The sequence below is a fragment of the Lichenostomus cassidix genome, unplaced genomic scaffold (genome assembly GCF_008360975.1).
Source record: "Lichenostomus cassidix isolate B80296 unplaced genomic scaffold, HeHo_3.0 HiC_scaffold_40, whole genome shotgun sequence".
Lineage (NCBI taxonomy): Eukaryota > Metazoa > Chordata > Aves > Passeriformes > Meliphagidae > Lichenostomus > Lichenostomus cassidix.
Genome location: NW_028147459.1, coordinates 1,453,031 through 1,476,947, shown reverse-complemented (window position 1 = coordinate 1,476,947; position 23,917 = coordinate 1,453,031). Strand labels below are relative to the sequence as shown.

General features: G+C 57.9%; 2 protein-coding genes and 2 long non-coding RNA genes across 11 annotated transcripts in view; 1 reads left to right on the top strand and 3 right to left on the bottom strand.

Annotated features, from left to right (window-relative positions):
- The window catches only part of CFP (complement factor properdin), a 37,948-nt gene extending 29,200 nt beyond the window's left edge, over positions 1-8,748 (top strand). Inside the window, exons 6-10 of one of the 5 annotated variants that reach the window (XM_085046463.1) lie at positions 307-480; positions 2,020-2,226; positions 4,069-4,180; positions 7,570-7,721; positions 8,491-8,690. In XM_085046463.1, the coding sequence (XP_084902589.1) occupies positions 307-480; positions 2,020-2,226; positions 4,069-4,180; positions 7,570-7,721; positions 8,491-8,498 (653 nt within the window). In that variant the 3' untranslated portion in view covers positions 8,499-8,690. Of the gene's footprint in view, positions 1-306; positions 481-2,019; positions 2,227-4,068; positions 4,181-5,554; positions 5,650-6,869; positions 6,954-7,569; positions 7,722-8,490; positions 8,691-8,722 lie in introns of those variants that run through there. The other 4 variants (XM_085046464.1, XM_085046462.1, XM_085046466.1 and 1 more) reach the window with 4 other exon arrangements.
- Positions 8,749-9,478: 730 nt separating this feature from the next.
- Positions 9,479-11,251, bottom strand: LOC146422471 (uncharacterized). The gene is made up of 3 exons (XR_014848177.1): positions 11,201-11,251; positions 10,267-10,286; positions 9,479-9,515 (listed from the first exon to the last, which is right to left on the bottom strand). It is a non-coding gene; the product is annotated as an uncharacterized LOC146422471 (long non-coding RNA).
- A 1,379-nt stretch (positions 11,252-12,630) lies between these two features.
- On the bottom strand, positions 12,631-13,074 carry LOC146422470 (uncharacterized). The gene is made up of 2 exons (XR_014848183.1): positions 12,900-13,074; positions 12,631-12,721 (listed from the first exon to the last, which is right to left on the bottom strand). It is a non-coding gene; the product is annotated as an uncharacterized LOC146422470 (long non-coding RNA).
- Positions 13,075-14,116: 1,042 nt separating this feature from the next.
- The window catches only part of TAF6L (TATA-box binding protein associated factor 6 like), a 23,253-nt gene continuing 13,452 nt past the window's right edge, over positions 14,117-23,917 (bottom strand). Inside the window, exons 5-11 of one of the 4 annotated variants that reach the window (XM_085046423.1) lie at positions 23,679-23,773; positions 22,598-22,672; positions 21,099-21,319; positions 18,600-18,732; positions 16,020-16,148; positions 14,360-15,111; positions 14,117-14,157 (exon numbers count right to left, since the gene is read on the bottom strand). In XM_085046423.1, the coding sequence (XP_084902549.1) occupies positions 14,380-15,111; positions 16,020-16,148; positions 18,600-18,732; positions 21,099-21,319; positions 22,598-22,672; positions 23,679-23,773 (1,385 nt within the window). In that variant the 3' untranslated portion in view covers positions 14,117-14,157; positions 14,360-14,379. Of the gene's footprint in view, positions 14,158-14,307; positions 15,112-15,853; positions 15,893-16,019; positions 16,149-18,599; positions 18,733-21,098; positions 21,320-22,597; positions 22,673-23,678; positions 23,774-23,917 lie in introns of those variants that run through there. The other 3 variants (XM_085046422.1, XM_085046421.1, XM_085046425.1) reach the window with 3 other exon arrangements.

The following is a 23,917-nucleotide window of genomic DNA, read 5'->3' as shown; positions in this document are numbered from 1 at the left end:
GAGACCACTGAGACCCCCTGAGAGACCCCCTGAGACCCCCTGAGACCCCCTGAAACCCCCGGGAGATACCCCTGAGAGACCCCTGAGAGACCCCTGAGACCCCCTGGGACCCCCAGGGACACTCCAAGACCCCCCAGGAACTCCCCGAGACCCCCCCGGGACCCTCCCTGGGAACCCCAAACCACCCCCAGCCCCCCCTGGGGCCCTCATGAATTCCCCAAACCCCCCAGGAACCCCCAGACCCCCAAACCACCCCCAGGTGGGCGTGGCTTCCCCTAACCCCGCCCCCTTTCCCCCTCTCCCCAGTGGACGGCGCGTGGGGGGCGTGGTCTCCGGCCACGCCCTGTCCGGTGACGTGCGGGCTGGGCGGGGTCACGCTGCGGCGCGCCTGCGACGCCCCCTCCCCAAAACACGGGGGGCGTGGCTGCGAGGGGGCGGAGTCACGGCGGGGAACCTGCGGGAGCCGAGAGCAGTGCCCGGGTGAGGGGCGGGGCCTGAAGGGGTGGGGCTGGAGGGGCGGGGCTTGGAGGGGTGGGGCCTAAGGGAGTGGGGTTTGAATGGGGTGGGGTCAAAAGGGCGGGGCTTGGAGGGTGGGGCTAAAATGGGTAGGATTTGAGGTGGGGTAAAAGGGCGGGGCTTGGATGGGTGGGGCTTGGAGGGTGGAGCCTGTAGGAGATCAAGGATCCCTGCCCAGGTGAGGGGGCGGGGCCTGGAGGGGGTGGGGCTTGGATGGGTGGGGTCAAAATGGGCGTGGTTTGGATGTGAGGGGCGTGGCCGGGGGTGGTGGGGTAAAAAAGGGGTGGAGCTGAAAGGGGCGGGGTTTGACTGGGTGGGGTAAAAAGGGCGTGGCTTAAAGGGGTGGGGTTTGGATGGGTGGGGTTAAAATGGGCGTGGTTTGGATGTGAGGCGGGGCTGGGTGGTGGGGTGAAGGGTGGAGCTTGAAGGGTGAGGTTAAAGGGTGGGGTTGAATGGGTGGGGTCAGAAAGGGTGGGCTTAAAGGGCGGGGCCGAGGCAGGTTTTGAAAGGGTGGGGTCAAAAGGGGGCGTGGCTTGGCGAGGTGGTTCATAAGGGGGCGGGGCTTGGAGGGGCGTGGCTTGGCTGGGTGGGGGAAAGGGGAGGGGCTGAGCTGGGGTCAAAATGGGCGGGGCTTGGTGGGGTGGGGGTTAAAGGGGCGGGGCTTCAAGGGGGAGTGAGAGAGGCGTGGTTTGAACGGGTGAGGTCAAAAGGGGCGGGGCTTGGATGGGTGGAGGGGAAAAGGGCGGGGTTTGACTGGGTGGGGACAAAAGGGCGGGGCTTGGATGGGTGGGGCTTGGAGGGGGTGGAGCCTATAGGAGATCAAGGATCCATTCCCAGGTGAGGGGAGAGGCTTCGGGGGCGGGGCTTAAAGGGGCGGTGTCAAATGGGCGTGGCTTGGATGGTGTGGGGCTTAAAGGGCGGGGTTTGGATGGGTGGGGTCTCAAGGGGCGGGACCTGGAGGTGGGGCTGAAAGGGGCTGAGCTTGAAGGGGTGGGGCTGAAAGGGGTGGGGTTGGAAGGGTGGAGTTAAAAGGGGGAGGATTGGATGGGTGGGGTCAAAGAGGGCGGGGCGAAAATTGGCGGGGTTTGAAAGGGTGGGGCTTAAAGGGGCGGGGCTTGGGTGGGTGGAGCCTATAGGAGATCAAGGCTCTCTGCCCAGGTCAGGGGGCGGGGCTTCGGGGGCGGGGCTTGGATGGGTGGGGATAAAATGGGCGGGGCTTGGAGGGGTGGGGCTGAGAGGGTCGTGGCTTGGCAAGACGGGGCAAAAGGGGCGGAGCTTGGATGGGTGGGGCTGAAAGGGGCGGGGCTTGGATGGGTGGGGCTGAAATGGGCGGGGCTACAAGGGGCGGGGCTGAAAGGGGCGGGGCTTGGATGGGCGGCATCCCCACATCTCCCCCCTCCCCATGGGGCACCTGGGGGGCTCGGTGGGGCTCGGTGGGGCTGGGTGACACTGGGTGACCCTTGGTGACCCCCGGTGACCTCCGGTGACCCCCCCGCCCCACAGACCCGCCCCACTGGGGTCCGTGGGGCGCGTGGAGCCCCTGCGCCCGGCCCCTGTGGGGCGACATCGCCTGCAGGAGCACGGTGGGGCAGCAGCGGCGCTCGCGGGGCTGTGTGGGGCACAGGGCCGGGGGTCCCTCCTGCCCCACGGCGGGCGGCGGCGCGGGGACCGTGCAGTTCCGGGCGTGCTACAGCATCCAGGGGTGCCTCTGTGAGTGTGGGGCTGCCCCATAGATAACCCTGCCCCATAGATAGATACCCCAGCCCCATAGAGAAACCCCAAATCCCATAGATAGGGATGGGAACAGAGCAGTTCCGGGCGTGCTACAGCATCCAGGGCTGCCTCCGTGAGTCCCTGTGGGGCTGCCCCATAGATAACCCTGCCCCATAGATATCCCCCAAAATCCTATAGATCCCCCATAGCTGCCCCATAGATCCCCCAGCCCCATAGATCAGGATGGGAACAGAGCAGTTCCGGGCGTGCTACAGCATCCAGGGGTGCCTCCGTGAGTCCCTGTGGGGCTGACCCATAGATACCCCTGCCCCATAGATACCCCAAATCCCATAGAGAAACCCCAAATCCCATAGAGAAACCCCAAATCCCATAGAGAAACCCCAAACCCCATAGATAGGGATGGGAACAGTGCAGTTCCGGGCGTGCTACAGCATCCAGGGATGCCTCTGTGAGTGTGGGGCTGACCCATAGATACCCCTGCCCCATAGATACCCCTGCCCCATAGATAACCCTGCCCCATAGAGATACCCCAAATCCCATAGAGAAACCCCAAATCCCATAGATAGGGATGGGGACAGTGCAGTTCCGGGCGTGCTACAGCATCCAGGGATGCCTCTGTGAGTCCCTGTGGGGCTGACCCATAGATAACCCTGCCCCATAGATATCCCCCAAAATCCTATAGATCCCCCATAGCAGCCCCATAGATCCCCCAGCCCCATAGATCAGGATGGGGACCGTGCAGTTCCGGGCGTGCTACAGCATCCAGGGATGCCTCTGTGAGTGTGGGGCTGACCCATAGCTGCCCCATAGCGGCCCTATAGCGGCCCCATAGCTGCCCTAGAACTGCCCCATGGCTGCCCTATAGATGCCCCATAGAAACCCTATAACTCCCATTTGGAGCTGCCCTATAGATGCCCTATAGAGTCACCCCATAGCTCTCATTTGGAACCCCATAGTTGCCCCATAGTCCCCATAGAGTCACCCCATAGAGTCACCCCATAGGGTCACCCACAGGGTCACCCCATAGACACCCAACACCCCAAAACCCCAACACCCAACACCCCATAGAGTCACCCCACAGAGTCACCCCATAGGGCACCCCATAGAGTCACCCCATAGGGAACCCCACAGGGTCACCCCACAGGGTCACCCCATAGAGTCACCCCATAGAGTCACCCCATAGGGAACCCCATAGAGTCACCCCATAGAGTCACCCCATAGAGTCACCCCATAGGGTCACCCCACAGAGTCACCCCATAGAGTCACCCCATAGAGTCACCCCATAGAGTCACCCCATAGGGTCACCCCACAGAGTCACCCCATAGAGTCACCCCATAGAGTCACCCCATAGAGTCACCCCATAGGGTCACCCCACAGAGTCACCCCATAGAGTCACCCCATAGGGTCACCCCATAGAGTCACCCCATAGAGTCACCCATAGGGTCACCCCATAGGGCCCCCATCTACCCTGCCCCATAGGCTGTGAGGCTGTGGGGTGTGGAGTGACCGTGCCCCATAGGGTATGGAATATGGGGTTACCCTGCCCCATAGGATATGGGATGACCCTGCCCCATAGAGTGTGGGATATGAGGTTACCCTGCCCCATAAGATATGGGATATGGGGTTTCCCCGCCCCATAAGCTAAGGGTTTCCCCGCCCCATAGTCTATGGGGTTTCCCCGCCCCATAAGCCATGGGGTTTCCCCGCCCCATAAGCCATGGGGTTATCCTGCCCCATAAGCTAAGGGTTTCCCCGCCCCATAGTCTGTGGGGTTTCCCCGCCCCATAAGCCGTGGGGTGACCCTCCCCGTTCCCCCAGTGCACGGTGACTGGTCGGACTGGAGCCCCTGGGGGCTCTGCACCCCCCCATGTGGGGTCAGCCCCACCCGGAGCCGCAGCCGAGAGTGCCGCGCCCAGCTCCCCGAATACGCGTGAGTGGGGCTGGGGGGATCTATGGGGCTGAGGAGATGTGGGGCTGGGGAGATGTGGGGCTGGGGGAGATCTGTGGGGTTTGGGGGGATTTATGGGGCTGGGGTGTCTGTGGGGCTGGGGAGATCTATGGGGTTTGGGGGATTTATGGGGCTGGGGGGCCTGTGGGGCTGGGGGAGCTATGGGGCTGGGGTAGCTGTGGGATTATCTGTGGGGCTGGGGCTGTGGGGCTGGGGGATATATGGCGTTTGGGGATTTATGGAGTTTGGGGGATCTGTGGGGTTTGGGGAGCTGTGGGGTTGGAGGTTTATGGGGCTGGGGTGTTGTGGGGCTGGGGATCTATGGGGCTGAAGGATCTGTGGGGCTGGGGAGCTGTGGGGCGGGGATTTATGGGGTTTGGGGGATTTATGGGGCTGGGGAGCTGTGGGATTTGGGATCTATGGGGCTGGGGGGCTGTGGGGTTTGGGGATTTATGGGGCTGGGGGATTTATGGGATTTGGGGGGATTTATGGGGCTGGGGGAGCTGTGAGATTAGCTGTGGGGCTGGGGAGCTATGGGGCTGGGGGATCTGTGGGGTTTAGGGGTATTTATGGGGCGGGGGTGTTTGTGGGGCTGGGGGATCTGTGGGGCTGGGGAGATGTGGGGCTGGGGCGCTGTGGGGCTGGGGGATCTGTGGGATTTGGCATTTCTCTATGGGATTTGGGGGGATTTATGGGGCTGGGGAGCTGTGGGGCTGGGAGCTGTGGGGCTGGGGATTTATGGGGTTTGGGAGCTGTAGGGCTGGGGGATCTGTGGGATCTGTGGGGTTTGGGGGGATCTATGGGGCTGGGGAGCTGTGGGGCTGGGGATCTATGGGGCTGGGGGGCTATGGGGTTTGCAGTTTCTCTATGGGATTTGGGGGTTCTATGGGGCGGGGGGAGCTGTGGGGTTTGGGGTTTCTCTGGGGTTTGGGGGAGCTGTGGGGCTGGGGAGCTCTGGGATTTGGGGTTTCTCTATAGGATTTAACAGATCTCTATGGGATTTAAGAGTTTCTATAGGATTTGGGGTTTCTATGGGATCTGGGGCTCTCTATAGGGCTCTATGGGGTTTCTATGGGATTTGGGGTCTCTATAGGGCTCTATGGGGTTTCTATAGGATTTAGGGGTTTCTATAGGATTTTTGGGGTTTCTATAGGATTTAGGGGTTTCTATGGGATTTGGGGTTTCTCTATGGGATTTGGGGTTTCTATGGGATTTGGGGTTTCTCTATGGGGTTTGGGGTTTCTATGGGATTTGGGGTTTCTCTATGGGATTTGGGGTTTCTATGGGATTTGGGGTTTCTCTATGGGGTTTGGGGTTTCTCTATGGGATTTGGGGTCTGACCCTGTCTCCCCCCAGCCCCACGGTGGCTCAGGTGGGCAGCACGGGCAGTGCCAATGTCACCTTCTGGGGGTCTCTGTAGGGCTCTATGGGGTTTCTATGGGGTTTCTATGGGGTTTCTATAGGATTTTTGGGTTTCTATAGGATTTTTGGGTTTCTATGGGATCTGGGGCTCTCTATAGGGCTCTATGGGGTTTCTCTATGGGATTTGGGGTTTCTATGGGATTTAGGGGTTTCTATGGGATTTAGGGGTTTCTCTATGGGATTTGGGGTTTCTCTATGGGATTTGGGGTTTCTATGGGATTTAGGGGTTTTTCTATGGGATTTGGGGTTTCTCTATGGGACTCAGGGCTCTCTATAGGGCCGAGAGGGTTCCTATAGGATTTAGGGGTTTCTATGGGATTTGGGGTTTCTCTATGGGATTTGGGGTCTCTATAGGGCTCTATGGGGTTTCTATGGGATTTGGGGTTTCTCTATGGGGCTCAGGGCTCTCTATAGGGTTTCTATAGGATTTAGGGGTTCCTATGGGATTTGGGGTTTTTCTATGGGATTTAGGGGTTTCTATGGGATTTGGGGTTTCTCTATGGGATTTAGGGGTTTCTATGGGATTTAGGGGTTTCTCTATGGGATTTGGGGTTTCTATGGGATTTAGGGGTTTCTCTATGGGATTTGGGGTTTCTCTATGGGATTTGGGGTTTCTCTATGGGATTTGGGGGTTTCTCTATGGGATTTTCTGTCCCCCAGCCCCACGGTGGCTCAGGTGGGCAGCACGGGCAGTGCCAACGTCACCTTGTGGGGGTCTCTATAGGGCTCTATGGGGTTTCTATGGGGTTTCTATAGGATTTAGGGGTTTCTCTATGGGATTTGGGGTTTCTCTATGGAATTTTGGGGTTCCTATGGGATTTGGGGTTTCTCTATGGGATCTGAGATTCTCTCTAAGGCTCTATAGGGTCTCTATAGGGTTTCTACGGGATTTGGGGTTTCTATGGGATCTAGACTCTCTATAGGGCTCTATGGGGTTCCTATGGGGTTTCTATGGGATTTTTGGGTTCCTATGGGATTTGGGGTTTCTCTATAGGATTTAGGGGTTTCTCTATGGGATTTGGGGTTTCTCTATGGGATTTAGGGGTTTCTCTATGGGATTTTCTGTCCCCCAGCCCCACGGTGGCTCAGGTGGGCAGCACGGGCAGTGCCAATGTCACCTTCTGGGGGTCTCTGTAGGGTTTTGTGGGGTTTCTATGGGGTTTCTCTATGGGATTTGGGGTTTTTCTATGGGATTTGGGGTTTCTCTATGGGATTTGGGGGTTTCTCTATGGGATTTTCTGTCCCCCAGCCCCACGGTGGCTCAGGTGGGCAGCACGGGCAGTGCCAACGTCACCTTCTGGGGGTCTCTGTAGGGCTCTGTGGGGTTTCTATGGGGTTTCTATGGGATTTTTGGGGTTTCTATAGGATTTAGGGGTTCCTATGGGATTTAGGTGTTTCTCTATGGGATTTAGGGGTTTCTCTATGGGATTTTCTGTCCCCCAGCCCCACGGTGGCTCAGGTGGGCAGCACGGGCAGTGCCAACGTCACCTTCTGGGGGTCTCTATAGGGCTCTGTGGGGTTTCTATGAGGTTTCTATAGGATTTCTATGGGGTTTCTATAGGATTTAGGGGTTTCTATGGGATTTGGGGTCTGACCCTGTCCGCCCTCAGCCCCACGGTGGCTCAGGTGGGCAGCACGGGCAGCGCCAACGTCACCTTCTGGGGGTCTCTGTAGGGCTCTATGGGGTTTCTGTGGGGTTTCTATGGGGTTTCTATGGGATTTTTGGGTTCCTATGGGATTTGGGGTTTCTCTATGGGATCTGGGGCTCTCTATAGGGCTCTATGGGATTTCTATAGGATTTTTGGGTTTCTATGGGATTTTTGGGTTTCTATAGGATTTAGGGGTTTCTATAGGATTTAGGGGTTCCTATGGGATTTGGGGTTTCTCTATGGGATTTAGGGGTTTCTATGGGATTTAGGGGTTTCTCTATGGGATTTTCTGTCCCCCAGCCCCACGGTGGCTCAGGTGGGCAGCACGGGCAGCGCCAATGTCACCTTCTGGGGGTCGCCGCGGCCGCGCTGCGCGGAGCTGGAGGGGCAGCGAGTGCGGCTGGAGGAGAGCAGAGAGTGCCGGAACGTGCTGCCCTGCCCCCAGCCCCACGGTCAGCGGGGAGGGGCGGGAGGGGGAGGGGAAAAATCCGGGGGGAGGGGTTGGGTGGGGTGGGGGAGGGTTGGGTGGGGTGGGGAGGGGGAAAAATCTGGGGGAGGGAAATTTCGGGGGAGGGGCAGGGATAGGGTGGGGAAGGGAGGGGAAAATCTGGGGGAGGGGCTTGGTGAGGGTGGGAGGGGAAAAATCCGGGGGGGGGCTGGGTGGGGTGGGGGAGGGGTGGGGTGGGGTGGGGGAGGGAAATATCGGGGGAGGGGAATTTTGGGGGAGGGCTGTATTCAGGTGGGGAGGGGCGGGCGGGGGTGGGGGAGGGGTTGGATGGGTTGGGGAAGGGCAAATCTGGGGGAGGGGAAAATCTGGGGGAAGGGGCTGTGTTTGGATGGGGGAGGGCTGGGTTCGGGTGGGGAGGGGTTGGGTGGGGAGGGGCAAATCTGGGGGAGGGGCAGGCAGGGGTGGGGGAGGGGCTGAGTGGGGGAAGGGTAAGGGGAAAGGTGGGGGAGGGGCTGGGTGGGGTGGGGTGGGGAGGGGAAATTCAGGAGAGGCAGGGGAGGGGTGGGGTGGGGGAGGGGCAGGGTGGGGAAGGGGAAAATTTGGGGGAGGGGCTGGGTTTGGGTGGGGGAGGGGCGGGTGGGGGGTGGGGGAGGGGAAATCTGGGGGGATGGTCTGGGTGGGGTGGGGGAGGGGCAAGGGGAGGAGTGGGGGAGGGGCAGAGGTCCTCCCCTCCCCCACACTGGGGGTCTCACCCTGATCTCCCCTCCGCCCAGAGGTATGAGGATCTCGCGGGATCTCCCGGATTGACCCCAAAACTACCCGGATTGACCCCAAAATCATCTGGATTGACCCCAAAATCACCGGGATTGACCCCAAAATCACCTGGATTGATCCCAAAATCACCTGGATTGACCCCAAAACCACCGGGATTGACCCCAAAACTGCCCGGATTGACCCCAAAACTGTCCAGATTGACCCCAAAATCACCTGGATTGACCCCAAAACCGCCTGGATTGACCCCAAAACCGCCCAGATTGACCCCAAAACTGCCTGGATTGACCCCAAATCACCCGGATTGACCCCAAAATCACCCAGATTGACCCCAAAACTGTCTGGATTGACCCCAAAATCACCTGGATTGACCCCAAAACCGCCTGGATTGACCCCAAAACCGCCCAGATTGACCCCAAAACTGCCTGGATTGACCCCAAATCACCCGGATTGACCCCAAAATCACCCAGATTGACCCCAAAACTGTCTGGATTGACCCCAAAATCACCTGGATTGACCCCAAAACCGCCTGGATTGACCCCAAAACCGCCCAGATTGACCCCAAAACCGCCCGGATTGACCCCAAATCACCCGGATTGACCCCAAAACTGCCCGGAGTGACCCCAAAACCACCCAGATTGACCCCAAAACCGTCCGGAGTGACCCCAAAATCACCCGGAGTGACCCCAAAACCGCCTGGATTGACCCCAAAACCGCCTGGATTGACCCCAAAACAGCCTGAATTGACCCCAAAATCACCTGGATTGACCTCAAAATCACCTGGATTGACCCCAAAATTACCCGGATTGACCCCAAAATCACCTGGATTGACCCAAAATCACCTGGATTGACCCAAAATCACCCGGATTGACCCCAAAATCACCTGGATTGACCCCAAAACCACCGGGATTGACCCCAAAACTGCCCGGATTGACCCCAAAACTGCCCAGATTGACCCCAAAATCACCCGGATTGACCCCAAAACCGCCTGGATTGACCCCAAAATCACCCGGATTGACCCCAAAACCTCCTGGATTGACCCCAAAATCACCTGGATTGACCCCAAAATCACCCGGATTGACCCCAAAACCGCCCAGATTGACCCCAAAATCACCTGGATTGACCCCAAAACCGCCTGGATTGACCCCAAAACCGCCCAGATTGACCCCAAAACTGCCTGGATTGACCCCAAATCACCCGGATTGACCCCAAAATCACCCAGATTGACCCCAAAACTGTCTGGATTGACCCCAAAATCACCTGGATTGACCCCAAAACCGCCTGGATTGACCCCAAAACCGCCCAGATTGACCCCAAAACTGCCTGGATTGACCCCAAATCACCCGGATTGACCCCAAAATCACCCAGATTGACCCCAAAACTGTCTGGATTGACCCCAAAATCACCTGGATTGACCCCAAAACCGCCTGGATTGACCCCAAAACAGCCTGAATTGACCCCAAAATCACCTGGATTGACCTCAAAATCACCTGGATTGACCCCAAAACTGCATCGATTGACCCCAAAATCACCTGGATTGACCCCAAAATTACCCGGATTGACCCCAAAATCACCTGGATTGACCCAAAATCACCTGGATTGACCCAAAATCACCCGGATTGACCCCAAAATCACCGATTGACCCCAAAACTGCGATTGACCCCAAAACTGATTGACCCCAAAACGCTGATTGACCCCAAAACGCCATTGACCCCAAAATCACCGGATGACCCAAAATCACCTGGATTGACCCAAAATCACCGGATTGACCCCAAAACCGGATTGACCCCAAAATCACCTGGATTGACCCAAAATCACCTGGATTGACCCAAAATCACCCGGATTGACCCCAAAATCACCTGGATTGACCCCAAAATCACCCGGATTGACCCCAAAACTGCCCGGATTGACCCCAAAACTGCATCGATTGACCCCAAATCACCCGGATTGACCCCAAAATCACCCAGATTGACCCCAAAACTGTCTGGATTGACCCCAAAATCACCTGGATTGACCCCAAAACCGCCTGGATTGACCCCAAAACCGCCCAGATTGACCCCAAAACCGCCCGGATTGACCCCAAATCACCCGGATTGACCCCAAAACTGCCCGGAGTGACCCCAAAACCACCCGGAGTGACCCCAAAATCACCCGGAGTGACCCCAAAACCGCCTGGATTGACCCCAAAACCGCCTGGATTGACCCCAAAACAGCCTGAATTGACCCCAAAATCACCTGGATTGACCTCAAAATCACCTGGATTGACCCCAAAACTGCATCGATTGACCCCAAAATCACCTGGATTGACCCCAAAATTACCCGGATTGACCCCAAAATCACCTGGATTGACCCAAAATCACCTGGATTGACCCAAAATTACCCGGATTGACCCAAAATCACCCGGATTGACCCCAAAATCACCTGGATTGACCCCAAAACTGCATCGATTGACCCCAAAATCACCTGGATTGACCCCAAAATTACCCGGATTGACCCCAAAATCACCTGGATTGACCCAAAATCACCTGGATTGACCCAAAATCACCCGGATTGACCCCAAAATCACCTGGATTGACCCCAAAACTGCCCAGATTGACCCCAAAACTGCATCGATTGACCCCAAAACAGTCTGAATTGACCCCAAAACTGCCCAGATTGACCCCAAAATCACCCGGAGTGACCCCAAAATCACCTGGATTGACCCAAAATCACCCAGATTGACCCCAAAACCCTCCCGCCCCTCCCCCCCAATAAAGGCTCGGCATTGAGATGGCTCCGGACGGTGGGGGAGGGGCGGGGAGGACACTCCGGCCACTTGTAGCCCTATAGCCCCTAATCCCCTACGGACTGGTCACTACTGACCACCACAGCATTTCACTGACCACTCCACACCACCCACTGACCACCAAACCTTCTTGACTGACCACCAAACCCTCTTAACTGACCACCAAACCCTCTTAACTGACCACTCCATGCCATCCACTGACCACCAGACCCTTTACTGACCACTCCACACCATTCACGGACCACCTAACTGACCACTACACCATCCACTGACCACCAAACCTTCTTAACTGACCACCACACCACCCACTGACCACTCCACACCATAAACTGACCACCAAACCTTAACTGACCACTCCACACCCTTCATTGACCACCAAACCCTCTTAACTGACCACCAAATCCTCTTAACTGACCACTCCATGCCACCCACTGACCACCAGACCCTTTACTGACCACTCCACACCCTTCACTGACCACCAAACCATCTTAAATGACCACCACACCCTTCACTGACCACTCCATACCATCCACTGACCACCACACCACCCACTGACCACCACACCACCCACTGACCACCACACCATTCGCTGACCACCACACCTTACTGACTGACCACTCCACACCATCCGCTGACCACCACACCCTTTATTGACCACTCCATGCCATCCACTGACCACAACACCTTTTATTGACCACTCCACACCCTTCACTGACCACCAAACCCTCTTAACTGACCACCACACCCTTCACTGACCACTCCACACCATTAACTGACCACTCCACCCCATTCACTGACCAATACACCCTTTATTGACCACTCCACACCATCCGCTGACCACCAAACCTTCTTAACTGACCACTACACCACCCGCTGACCACCATGCCATCCACTGACCACCAGTCTTTATTGACCACTTCACTCCATCTAATGACCACCACACCCTTCACTGACCACCACAGCCTCTATTGACCACTGCACATCATTCACTGACCACTCCACACCATCCACTGACCACCAAACCTTAACTGACCACTCCATGCCATTCACTGACCACAACACTGTCTTTATTGACCACTCCACACCCTTCACTGACCACTCCACACCCTTTATTGACCACACCATCCACTGACCACCACACTTTATTGGCCACTCGAAACCCTTTACTGACCACTCCACTCCATCCACTGACCACCACACCCTTTACTGACCACTCCATACCATTCCCTGACCACCACACCCTTTACTGACCACACCATTCACTGACCAATACACCCTTTATTGACCACTCCACACCATCCACTGCCCACTCCACCCTTCACTGCCCACCACACCATTCACTGACCACTCCACACCCTTCACTGACCAATACACCCTTTATTGACCACTCCACACCATCCACTGACCAATACACCCTTTATTGACCACACCACACCATCCACTGCCCACTCCACCCTTCACTGACCACCACACCCCTTATTGACCACTCCACACCATCCACTGACCACCACACCCCTTATTGACCACTCCACACCATCCACTGACCACTCCACACCCTTTATTGACCACACCATCCGCTGACCACCACACTGGTTCATTGACCACCAAATCCCCTTTACTGACCACTGCACAACCATCCACTGACCACCACACCCTTTATTGACCACTCCACACCATCCACTGACCAACACACCCTTCACTGACCAATACACCCTTTACTGACCACTCATCACCATCCACTGACCACTCCACACCCTTCACTGACCAATACACCCTTTATTGACCACTCTATGCCATTCACTGACCAATACTCTTTATTGACCACACCATTCACTGACCAATACACCCTTAACTGACCACCACACCCTTTACTGGCCACACCACGCCATCCACTGACCACCACACGCTTTACTGACCACACCACACCATCCACTGCCCACCACACCATTCACTGACCACTCCACACCCTTCATTGACCAATACACCCTTTATTGACCACTCCACACCATCCACTGACCACCAAACCCTCTTAACTGATCACCACACCCTTCACTGACCACCACACCCTTTACTGACCACTCCATGCCCTTCACTGACCACTCATCACCATCCACTGACCACCACACCCTTCGCTGACCACCACACCTTATTGACTGACCACTCCACACCATCCGCTGACCACCACACCCTTTACTGACCACTCCATGCCATCCACTGACCACTCCGTGCCATTCACTGACCACAACACCCTTTACTGACCACTCCACACCATTCCCTGACCAATACACCCTTTACTGACCACTCCACACCCTTCACTGACCACCAAACCCTCTTAACTGACCACCACACCCTTCACTGACCACTCCACACCATGAACTGACCACTCTACCCCCTTTATTGACCACACCATTCACTGACCATCACACTGGTTCATTGACCACCAAACCCCCTTTACTGACCACTGCACACCCATCCACTAACCATCCCACCTTTTACTGACCACTCATCACCATCCACTGACCACAACACCCTTCATTGACCACTCCACACCATCCACTGACCACCAAACCTTAACTGACCACTACACCACCCACTGACCACCATGCCATCCACTGACCACCAATCTTTATTGACCACTTCACTCCATCTAATGACCACCACACCCTTTACTGACCACACCACATCCTTCACTGACCACCACAGCCTCTATTGACCACTGCACACCACTCACTGACCACTCCACACCATCCACTGACCACCAAACCTTAACTGACCACTCCATGCCATTCACTGACCACAACACTCTTTACTGACCACTCCACCCCCTTCAGTGACCACTCCACACCCTTTACTGACTACTTCACTCCATCCACTGACCACCACACTGGTTTATTGACCACCAAATCCCCTCTATTGACCACTCCACACCATCCACTGACCACCACACCCTTTATTGACCACTCCACCCCCTTCACTGATCACTCCACACCATTCACTGACCAATCCACACCCTTTATTGACCACACCACACCCATCCACTGACCAATACACCCTTTATTGACCACTCCACACCATCCACTGCCCACTCCACCCTTCACTGACCAGCTCAGAGCAGCAGCAGCAGCGAATACTCCGCCTTCGGCCACCTCCTCGGCTGCCTCGCCGTCCGGCCGATCATGGGCAACCTCTGGGCGTAGCGAGACCCCAGACCACCCCCGGGGGGCTGCGGGAAGCTGGTCTGGAACCTCCGGCCGGGGCAGCGCCGGCCACTCTGCCGGCCGGCGATCACGAAGCTGAACCGCGGCGGTCCGCGGGGGGCGAAGCGGCATTTTTGGAAAACCTCCCGAGCGCCCGGCCGGTGTCCGGCGGGGGCTCTGGGGGTCCCGCGGGGTCTGGGCGGCGGGCCGGCCGGCCGGTGAAGGGCTGACCGGCCGGAAGGCGGCTCAGGCCGGGGTGGTTCGTCCTCCCGCGGGCTGACCGTGGCGTTGGTCAGCTGGGGCATCTTGCGGGCGGCGGCGGCGCCTTCGGCCGGAGGGTCCTTGCGGGGGCAGTCCGAGACCCCCGGCGGGGTCGGGGGGTCGGCGGGGGTCCCGGTGCCGAAGCGGGCGGCCAGGCTGTCCCCGAAGAAGTCGTAGAGCTGGCGGTACATGTCGCCGAGGGAGGGGGACGGAGGGGACAGCGGCGGTGGCACGGGGGGGACGCTGCCCCCCGGGAGGAGGGGACGGGCCAGCTCCGGGGGGAGGTCCGGCCCGGGGGGGCTGCGGCGGGGGGAGCCCTCGGGACCCCCGAGCCCCGCGGCTAGCTGGGCTTTGGCTTTCAGCAGCCTCTCCACGGCGACCTGGGGGCGGAGGGGACATGGTGGGGATGTGGTGGGAACATGGTGGGGACATTGGGGACACGCTGGGGACACGTTGGGGACATTGGGGACATGTTGGGGACACTGGGGACATGTTGGGGACATTGGGGACATGTTGGGGACATTGGGGACATGTTGGGGACATTGGGGACACAGTGGGACATGTTGGGGACATGCTGGGGACATATTGGGGACACGTTGGGGATATTGGGGACATTGGGGACATGTTGGGGACATTGGGGACACGTTGGGGACATTGGGGACACATTGGGGACATGTTGGGGACATTGGGGTCATGTTGGGGACATGTTGGGGACACTTCGGGGACACGTTGAGGACATTGGGGACATCAGGGGGTGAAGAGGTGAGCAACCCCCACCCCAGGGGACATTGAGGACACACTGGGGACACATTGGGGACATTGAGGACACATTGGGAACACTTTGGGGACATTGGAAACACACTGGGGACACGTTGGGGTCACACTGGGGACACGTTGGGGTCACATTGAGGACATCAGGGGCCCAGGGAACACTGGGGACACACTGGGGACACGTTGGGGACACGTTGGGGACACTGGGGACACGTTGAGGACATCAGAGTCCCAGGAGACATTGGGGACACATTGTGGACACGATGGAGACACACTGAGGTCACATTGGGGACACATTGGGGACACATTGGTGACACACTGGGGACATTGGTGACAGCAGTGTCCCCTCACCAGGATGGCTCCGTAGACCTTGTGGCCATCGGCCTTGACCTGGGCGTTGGACACACTGGGGACACGTTGGGGACATTGAGGACACACTGCGGATATTGGGGACACACTGGGGACATTGGGGACATTGGGGACATTGGGGACATTGGTGACAGCAGTGTCCCCTCACCAGGATGGCTCCGTAGACCTTGTGGCCATCAGCCTTGACCTGGGCGTTGGACACAGAGTAATCGTCCAGCACGGCAGCCAGGCTGGGCCAGTAGGTGGGCAAGTGAGGGTAGAGAACTCGCTCCACCGCCTGGGGGGAGAGAAATGGGGTGAGAGACACTGAAATAACCCCAAAGAAACCTGAAAAACCCAAAAAACAAAAAAAAACCAAAAAAAATCCCCAAAAAAACCCCAAAAAACCAAAAAAACCCCAGAAAAAAACCAAAAAAACCCCAAAAAACCAGAAAAAAAACCAGAAAAAAACCCCAAAAACAAAAAAACACCAGAAAAAACCCAAAAAAAACAACAAAAAAACAAACAAAAAAACCCCAAAAACCACAAAAAAAACCCCAAAAACCCCAAAAAAACCCCCAAAAAACCCCCAAAAACCCCAAAAAACCCCAAACCCCCCAAAAAAACCAACAAAACCCAAAAAAACCCTCAAAAAACCCAAAAAAACCTAAAAAAACCCAAATAAAACAGAAAACCCCAAAAACCCCCGAAACCAAAAAAAAACCCCAAAAACTCCCAAAAAACCCCCAAAAAACCCCCAGAAAAACCCCAAAAAACCAACAAAAATACCAAAAAAACCCAAAAAACCCTCAAAACACCCCCAAAAACCCAAAAATCCTTGAAAAACCCTCAAAAATATCCCCAAAAAACCCCCAAAAACCTAAAAAAACCCCCAAAAAACCACCCACAGAACCCCCAAATCAGGGCAGGCTGGGCCAGTAGGTGGGCAAGTGAGGGTAGAGAACTCGCTCCACCGCCTGGGGGGAGAGAAAGGGGGTGAGAGAACCCGAAAAACCCCAAAGAAATCCCAAAAAAACAAAAAAAACCCCAAAAAAATCCCGAAAATAACCCCTGAAAAACCAAAAAAAACAAAAAAACCCAGAAAAAATCCCCAAAAAACCTCAGAAAACCCCCAGAAACCCCGAAAAAATCCCCAAAAAACAAACAAACAAAAAAAACCAAAAAACCCACCAAAAATTTTTTAAAAACCCCAAAAAAACCCCCAAAAAATCCCCCAAAAACCCCCAAAACCCCCAAAGAAATCTCAGAAAAGCCCAACAAACCCCCAAAAACCTCCAAAGAAATCCCTCCAAACCCCCCAAAGCCCCCAAAAAGCCTGAAAAATCCCCAAAAAACCCCCAAAAAACCCCAGAAAACCCCCAGAAAACCCAAAAAACCTTGAAAAACCCCCAAAAAATCCCCAAAAAACCTAAAAAAACCCCAAAAACCCACCCACAGAACCCCCAAATCAGGGCAGGCTGGGCCAGTAGGTGGGCAAGTGAGGGTAGAGAACTCGCTCCACTGCCTGGGGGGGAAATGGGGTGAGGACCAGTGAAAAAAACCCCAAAGAAACAAAAAAACCCCCAAAGAACCAAAAAACCAGAAAAACCAGAAAAAAACAGAAAAAATAAAAACCACCCAAAAATCCCAAAACCACCAAAAAACAAAAAAAAAACCTACAAAAAACCACCAAAAAACCAGCAAAACACACAAAAAACCCCCCAAAACCCAAAAAACCCCCAAAAAAACCCCAAAAGACCCCAAAGAAACCCAAAAACCCCAAAAATACCAAAAGACCCCAAAAACCCTCAGAAACCCCAAAAAACGCCCAAGAAAAACCCCCAAAAAAACCCTAAAAACCCCCAAAACCTCCAAACCCCCTAGGGACCCTAAGGACCCCCCAAGCCCCCAAACTGCCCCCAAACCTCACTTAGGACCCCCCCAGGACCCCCAAACCCCCCTGGGGACCCCTAAGGACCCCCAGGACCCCTCTGAGACCCTCCAAACCCCTAGGGACCCCCAGACCCCCAAATTGCCCCCAAACCTCCCCTGGGGACCCTAAGGACCCCCAGGACCAGATCCTAAACCCCCCTGGGGACACCCTGAGCCCCCCAAACCCCCCTGGGGATCCCCAAAACCCTCTAAACCCCCTAGAGACCCCCAGACTCCCCCTAGGGACCCCCAGACCCCCCCAGGACCCCTCTAAGCCCCCTAGGGACCCCCAAACCCCTAGGGTTCCCCCAGACCCCCAAATTGCCCCCCAAACCCCTGGGGACCCCTTAAGGACCCCCAGGACCTGCCAAACCCGCCTAGAGACCCCCCAGGACCCCAAAGCCCTGGGGACCCCTAAGGACCCTCCAGGACCCCTCTGAGACCCTCCAAACCCCCTGGGGACCCCTGAGCCCCCAAACTGCCCCCCAAACCTCCCTTAGGACTCCCCAGGACACCTAGGGACCCCCAGACTCCCCTAGGGGACCCCCTCCAAAGCCCCCCAGGACCCCCTAAAACCCCCTAGGGACCCCCAGACCCCCTTAGGGACCCCCAGACCCCCAAATTGCCCCCAAACCCCTGGGGATCCCCTAAGGACCCCCAGGACCAGTCTAAAACCCCTGGGGACACCCCGAGCCCCCCAAAACCCCCCTGGGGACCCCCAAACCCCTCTAAACCCCTAGAGACCCCCAGACGCCCTAGGGACCCCCAGGACCCCCTAGGGGCCCCCAGGCCCCGGGACCCCCGAAGCCCCCCATACCTTCCAGCCCAGGGCGTGCAGCCCCACCACAGCCCCGTAGTGGGAGCAGAGAGGTCTGACGGGATCTGCCAGAACCTTCTGGAGCGAGAGGAGGATCTGCTGGTAGAGACCCCTGACCAGCTCCCCGTGACTCCTGGGGGGACAGGGGGGTGTGAGACCACCGAGAGACCACCGAGAGACCCTCGGGAGACCCCTGAGATCCCCGGGAGACCCCCGGAGAGAGACCCCAAAAAACCCCCTGACCAGCTCCCCGTGACTCCTGCGGGGACAGGGGGGTGTGAGACACGGGAGACCCCCTGAGACCACCGAGAGACCCCCTGAGAGACCACCGAGAGACCACCCAGAGAGCCCCCGGAGATCCCCAGAAGACCCCCAAGAGACCCCTGAGAGATCCCAGAGATCCCCAAGTGACCCCTGAGACCCCTGAGAGAGATCCCCAGGAGACCCCTGAGATCCCCGAGAGACCCAAAAAAACCCCCAAGACCCCCTGAGAGACCCAAAATACCCCCTGGAGAGATCCCCAAGAGACCCCGGGAGATCCACAGGAGACCCCTGAGATCCCCTAGGAGACCCCTGAGACCCCCGAGAGACCCAAAAAACCCCCGAGAGACTCCCAAGAGACCCCTGAGATCCCCAGGAGACTCCTGAGACCCCCGGGAGATCCCTGAGACCCCCTGAGAGACCCCCGAGATCCCCAGGAGACCCCCGAGAGACCTCCGAGAGACCCCCAGGAGACCACTGAGAGACCCCTGAGATCCCTGAGAGACCACCGAGACCCCCCCGAGAGAGACCCCCCCCGAGAGACCCCCGGGAGACCATTATTCCCAATCCCAATCCCATTATTCCCAATCCTATCCCATCCCATTCCCATTCCATGACCATTATTCCCATTCCATTCCATCCCATTATCCCATTCCATTCCCATTTCTGTTCCTGTTCCTATTCCCATTCCCATTTCATGTTCTCCATCCCATTATCCCATCCCATCCCATCCATTATCCCGTCCCATCTCCATCCCAATCCCATCCCATCCCATCTCATCTCCATCCCATTATCCCATCCCACTATCCCATCCCATCCCATTATCCCATCCCATCTCCATCCCAATCCCATCCCATTATCCCATCCCACTATCCCATCCCATCCCATTATCCCATCCCATCTCCATCCCAATCCCATCCCATTATCCCATCCCAATATTCCCATCATTCCCACCCCCAATTCCGAACCCCAAACCCCAAACTCCAAACCCCAAAGCCCAAATCCCAACCCCAATCCCACCATTCCCAAACCCCAAAGCCCACCAGAAGATCCTCCCCAGCAGCATGGCCGTGTAGTTGCACAGCGTCCAGTGGTCATTCACGGGGTTGACCACAGCACCTCCAGGACCATCCCATCCCAAATCCCATCATTCCCACCCCAAACCCCAAACCCCAAACCCCAAAACCCACCAGAAGATCCTCCCCAGCAGCATGGCCGCAGAGTCGCGCAGCGTCCAGTGGTCATTCAGGAGGTTGACCACAGCGGCTCCAGGACCATCCCACCCCAAATCCCATTATTCCCAATCCCATTATTCCAAATCCCAACCCAAACCCCAAACCCCAAAGCCCACCAGAAGATCCTCCCCAGCAGCATGGCCGCGTAGTCATGCAGCGTCCAGTGGTCATTCAGGGGGTTGATGGAGGTGACCACAGCGGCTCCAGGACCATCCCATATCCCATCCCACCCCAATCCCAATCCCAATCCCATTATTCCCACCAACCCCAAACCCCCAAACCCCACCAGAAGATCCTCCCCAGCAGCATGGCCGCGTAGTCGCGCAGCGTCCAGTGGTCATTCAGGGGGTTGATGGAGGTGACCACAGCGGCTCCAGGACCATCCCACCCCAAATCCCATTATTCCCAATCCCATTATTCCAAATCCCACCCCAAACCCCAAACCCCAAAGCCCACCAGAAGATCCTCCCCAGCAGCATGGCCGCGGAGTCGCCCAGCATCCAGTGGTCATTCAGGGGGTTGACCACAGCGGCTCCAGGACCATCCCATCCCAAATCCCATCATTCCCACCCCAACCCCAAACCCCAAACCCCAATCCCATTATTCCCAAACCCCAAACCCCAAAGCCCACCAGAAGATCCTCCCCAGCAGCATGGCCGCGTAGTCACGCAGCGTCCAGTGGTCATTCAGGAGGTTGATGGAGGTGACCACAGCGGCTCCAGGACCATCCCACCCCAAATCCCATCTCCATCCCATCCCATCATTCCCACCTCAATCCCATTATCCCAATCCCAATCCCACCATTCCCAAACCCCAAAGCCCACCAGAAGATCCTCCCCAGCAGCATGGCCGCGTAGTCGCGCAGCGTCCAGTGGTCATTCAGGAGGTTGATGGAGGTGACCAGCAGCTCCAGGACCATCCCACCCCATCTCCATCCCATCATTCCCATCCCAATCCCATTATCCCAAACCCCAATCCCACCATTCCCAAACCCCAATCCCACCAGAAGATCCTCCCCAGCAGCATGGCCGCGTAGTCGCGCAGCGTCCAGTGGTCATTCAGGGGGTTGATGGAGGCGGCCAGCGGCTCCAGGACGCAGTAGAGGACGCTGCCCATCAGGCTGCCCACGTAGGAGCCCAGGCACAGGAAGGGGTTCTGGATCAGCGACCTGGCCAGGTGCAGCAGGCGGCTCAGCTGCTCCAGGTCGTGGCTGACGGATTTCACCTGGAGGAACGGGAGGGTTTCAGGTGGGGAAACACACCTGGAGAGTCTCGGGAGGTCACAGGTCCTCCAGGAAGGACCTTGAGGTTCTCAATCCTTCCAGGACCCCCAAATTGGACACCCTCTGGAGCCTCTGGAGACCCTCAGGATCTCCCAGTTTCTCCAGGAACCACCTTGAGGTTCTCAGTCCTTCCAGATTGAGAACTGGAGACCCTCAGGAGCCTCTGGAGACCCTCAGGAGCCTCTGGAGAGCCCCAGGACCTCCCAGTTCCTCCAGGAACCACCTTGAGGTTCTCAGTCCTTCCAGGACCACCAAACTGGAGACCCTCAGGACCTCCCAGTTCTTCCAGGAACCACCTTGAGATTCCCTCTGGAGCCCCCAGGACCTCCCAGTTCCTCCAGGAAGCACCTTGAGATTCTCAATCCTTCCAGGACCACCAGACAGGAGACCCTCAGAGGCCTCTGGAGACCATCAGGAGCTTCTGGAGCCCACAGTTCCTCCAGGAACCACCTTGAGGTTCTCAATCCCCCCAGGACCCCCAAACTGGAGACCCTCAGGAGCCTCTGGAGACCCCCAGGACCCCCAAACTCACCCCAGACCCTCTCGGGACCCCCAAACTCACCTCTAGACCCCCCCAGGACCCCCAATCTCACCCCTGGACCCCCAAACCCACCCCCAGACTCACTCCAGGACCCCCAAACTCACCCCTGGATCTCCCCAGGATCCCCAAACTCACCCTGGATCCCTCTCTCAGGACCCCCAAACTGCCCCCAGACACTTCGGTCCCCCAAACTCACTCCCTAGACCCCCAGGACCCCAGACTCACCCCCTGACCCCAAACTCACCCCCAGACTCACTTCGACCCCAAACTCCCCCCAGACCACCCCCAGGACCCCCAAAGTCACCTCTAGACCCCCACAGGACCCCCAAACTCACCCCCCGGACCACTTCAGGACCCCAAATCCACCCCTAGACCCTCTCAGGACCCCCAAACTCCCCCAGACCCCCACAGGACCCCCAAACCCAACCCCAGACCCCCAGCAGCCCCCAAACTCTCTAGACCCCACAAACCCACCCCTAGACCCCCTCTCAGGACCCCCAGCCCCCCAGCCCCCAGGACCCCAGACTCACCTAAGACCCCCAAACTCCCCCAGCCCCCACAGGACCCCAGACTCCCCCAGACCCCCTCAGGACCCCCCAGACTCCCTCAAGATCCTCGATCTCCCAGACCCTTGGGGACCCCAAACTGCCCCCAGCCCCCCCCGGACCCCCAGACTCACCCCGCTGACCACGTAGACGAAGTAGGGCAGCAACGCCGCGATCTTGGGGTTACTCTGCAGGTCCTGCAAAGCCACCTGGGGGGACACTGGGGGGTCAGGGGGGCTCGGGGGGGTCTCTGGGGGTCTCTGGGGTCGCTGGAGGGGTCTTTGGGGGTCCCAGGGAGTCTATGGGGGGTCCTGGGGGGTCTTGGGGGTCTCAGGGGCTCTGGGGTCTCTGGGGGCTCTGGGGATCCTTGGGGTTCTCAGAGGTCTCTGGGGGCATCTTTGGGGGTCTCTGGGTGGTCCCAGGGGTCTCTGGGTGATCCCAGGGGGTCTCTGGGGGGGTCTTTGGGGGTCTCTGGTGGGTCCCAGGGGGTCTCAGAGGCATCCTGAAGGTTTCAGAGTGGTCCCAGGGGGTCTCTGGGGGGTCTCTGGATGGTCCCAGGGGATCCCAGGGGTTCCCCAGCCCCCCAGGGTGGTCCCAGGGAGTCCCAGGGGGGTTTCTGGGGAGTCTCTGGGGGTTCCTGGGGGTCTCTGGTGGGTCCCAGGGGGTCTTTAGGGGTCTCTGGGGTGTCCCAAGGTAAGGCCTGGGGAGGAGTCTTGGGGGGTCCTGGGGGTCTCTGGGTGGTCCCCAGCCCCCCGGGGTGGTCCCAGGGGGTCCCCAGCCCCCCCAAGGGTGGTCCCAGAGGGTCCCCAGCCCCCCCAAGGGTGGTCCCAGGGGGTCCCCAGCCCCCTCAGGAGGTCCCTGATGGTCTCTGGGTGGTCCCAAGGGGTCTCTGGGTGGTCCCAGGGTGGTCCCCAGCCCCACCAGGTGGTCCCCAGCCCCCTCAGGGGGTCACCAACACCCCCAGGGTGGTCCCCAGACCCCTCAGGGGGTCCCTGATGGTCTCTGGGTAGTCCCAGGTGGTCCCCAGCCCCCCCAGGGTGGTCCCAGAGTGGTCCCAGGGTGGTCCCAGCCCCCCTAGCTGGTCCCCAGCCCCACCAAGGGTGGTCCCAGGATGGTCCCCACCCCCTCAGCTGGTCCCCAGCCCCCCCGAGGGTGGTCTCAGGTGGTCCCCAGCCCCCCCAAGGGTGGTCCCAGGGTGGTCCCAGCCCCACCCACCTTCATCAGCTGGGGGTCGTCGCCCAGCACAGCACGAGTGACCTGCTGGTAGTACTTGAGGAGGTCATCGGTCAGCGAGGAGACGGCGCTGGGCACTGCGGGGGGACGGGGGGAGTCACCCCTGGGGGGCGAGTTTGGGGGTCCTGGGGGGAGCTGAGGGGTCCTGAGAGTGTCTAGGGCTGAGTTTGGGGGTCCTAAGGGGGTATTTGGGGTGAGTTTGGGGGTCCCAAGAGTGTCCA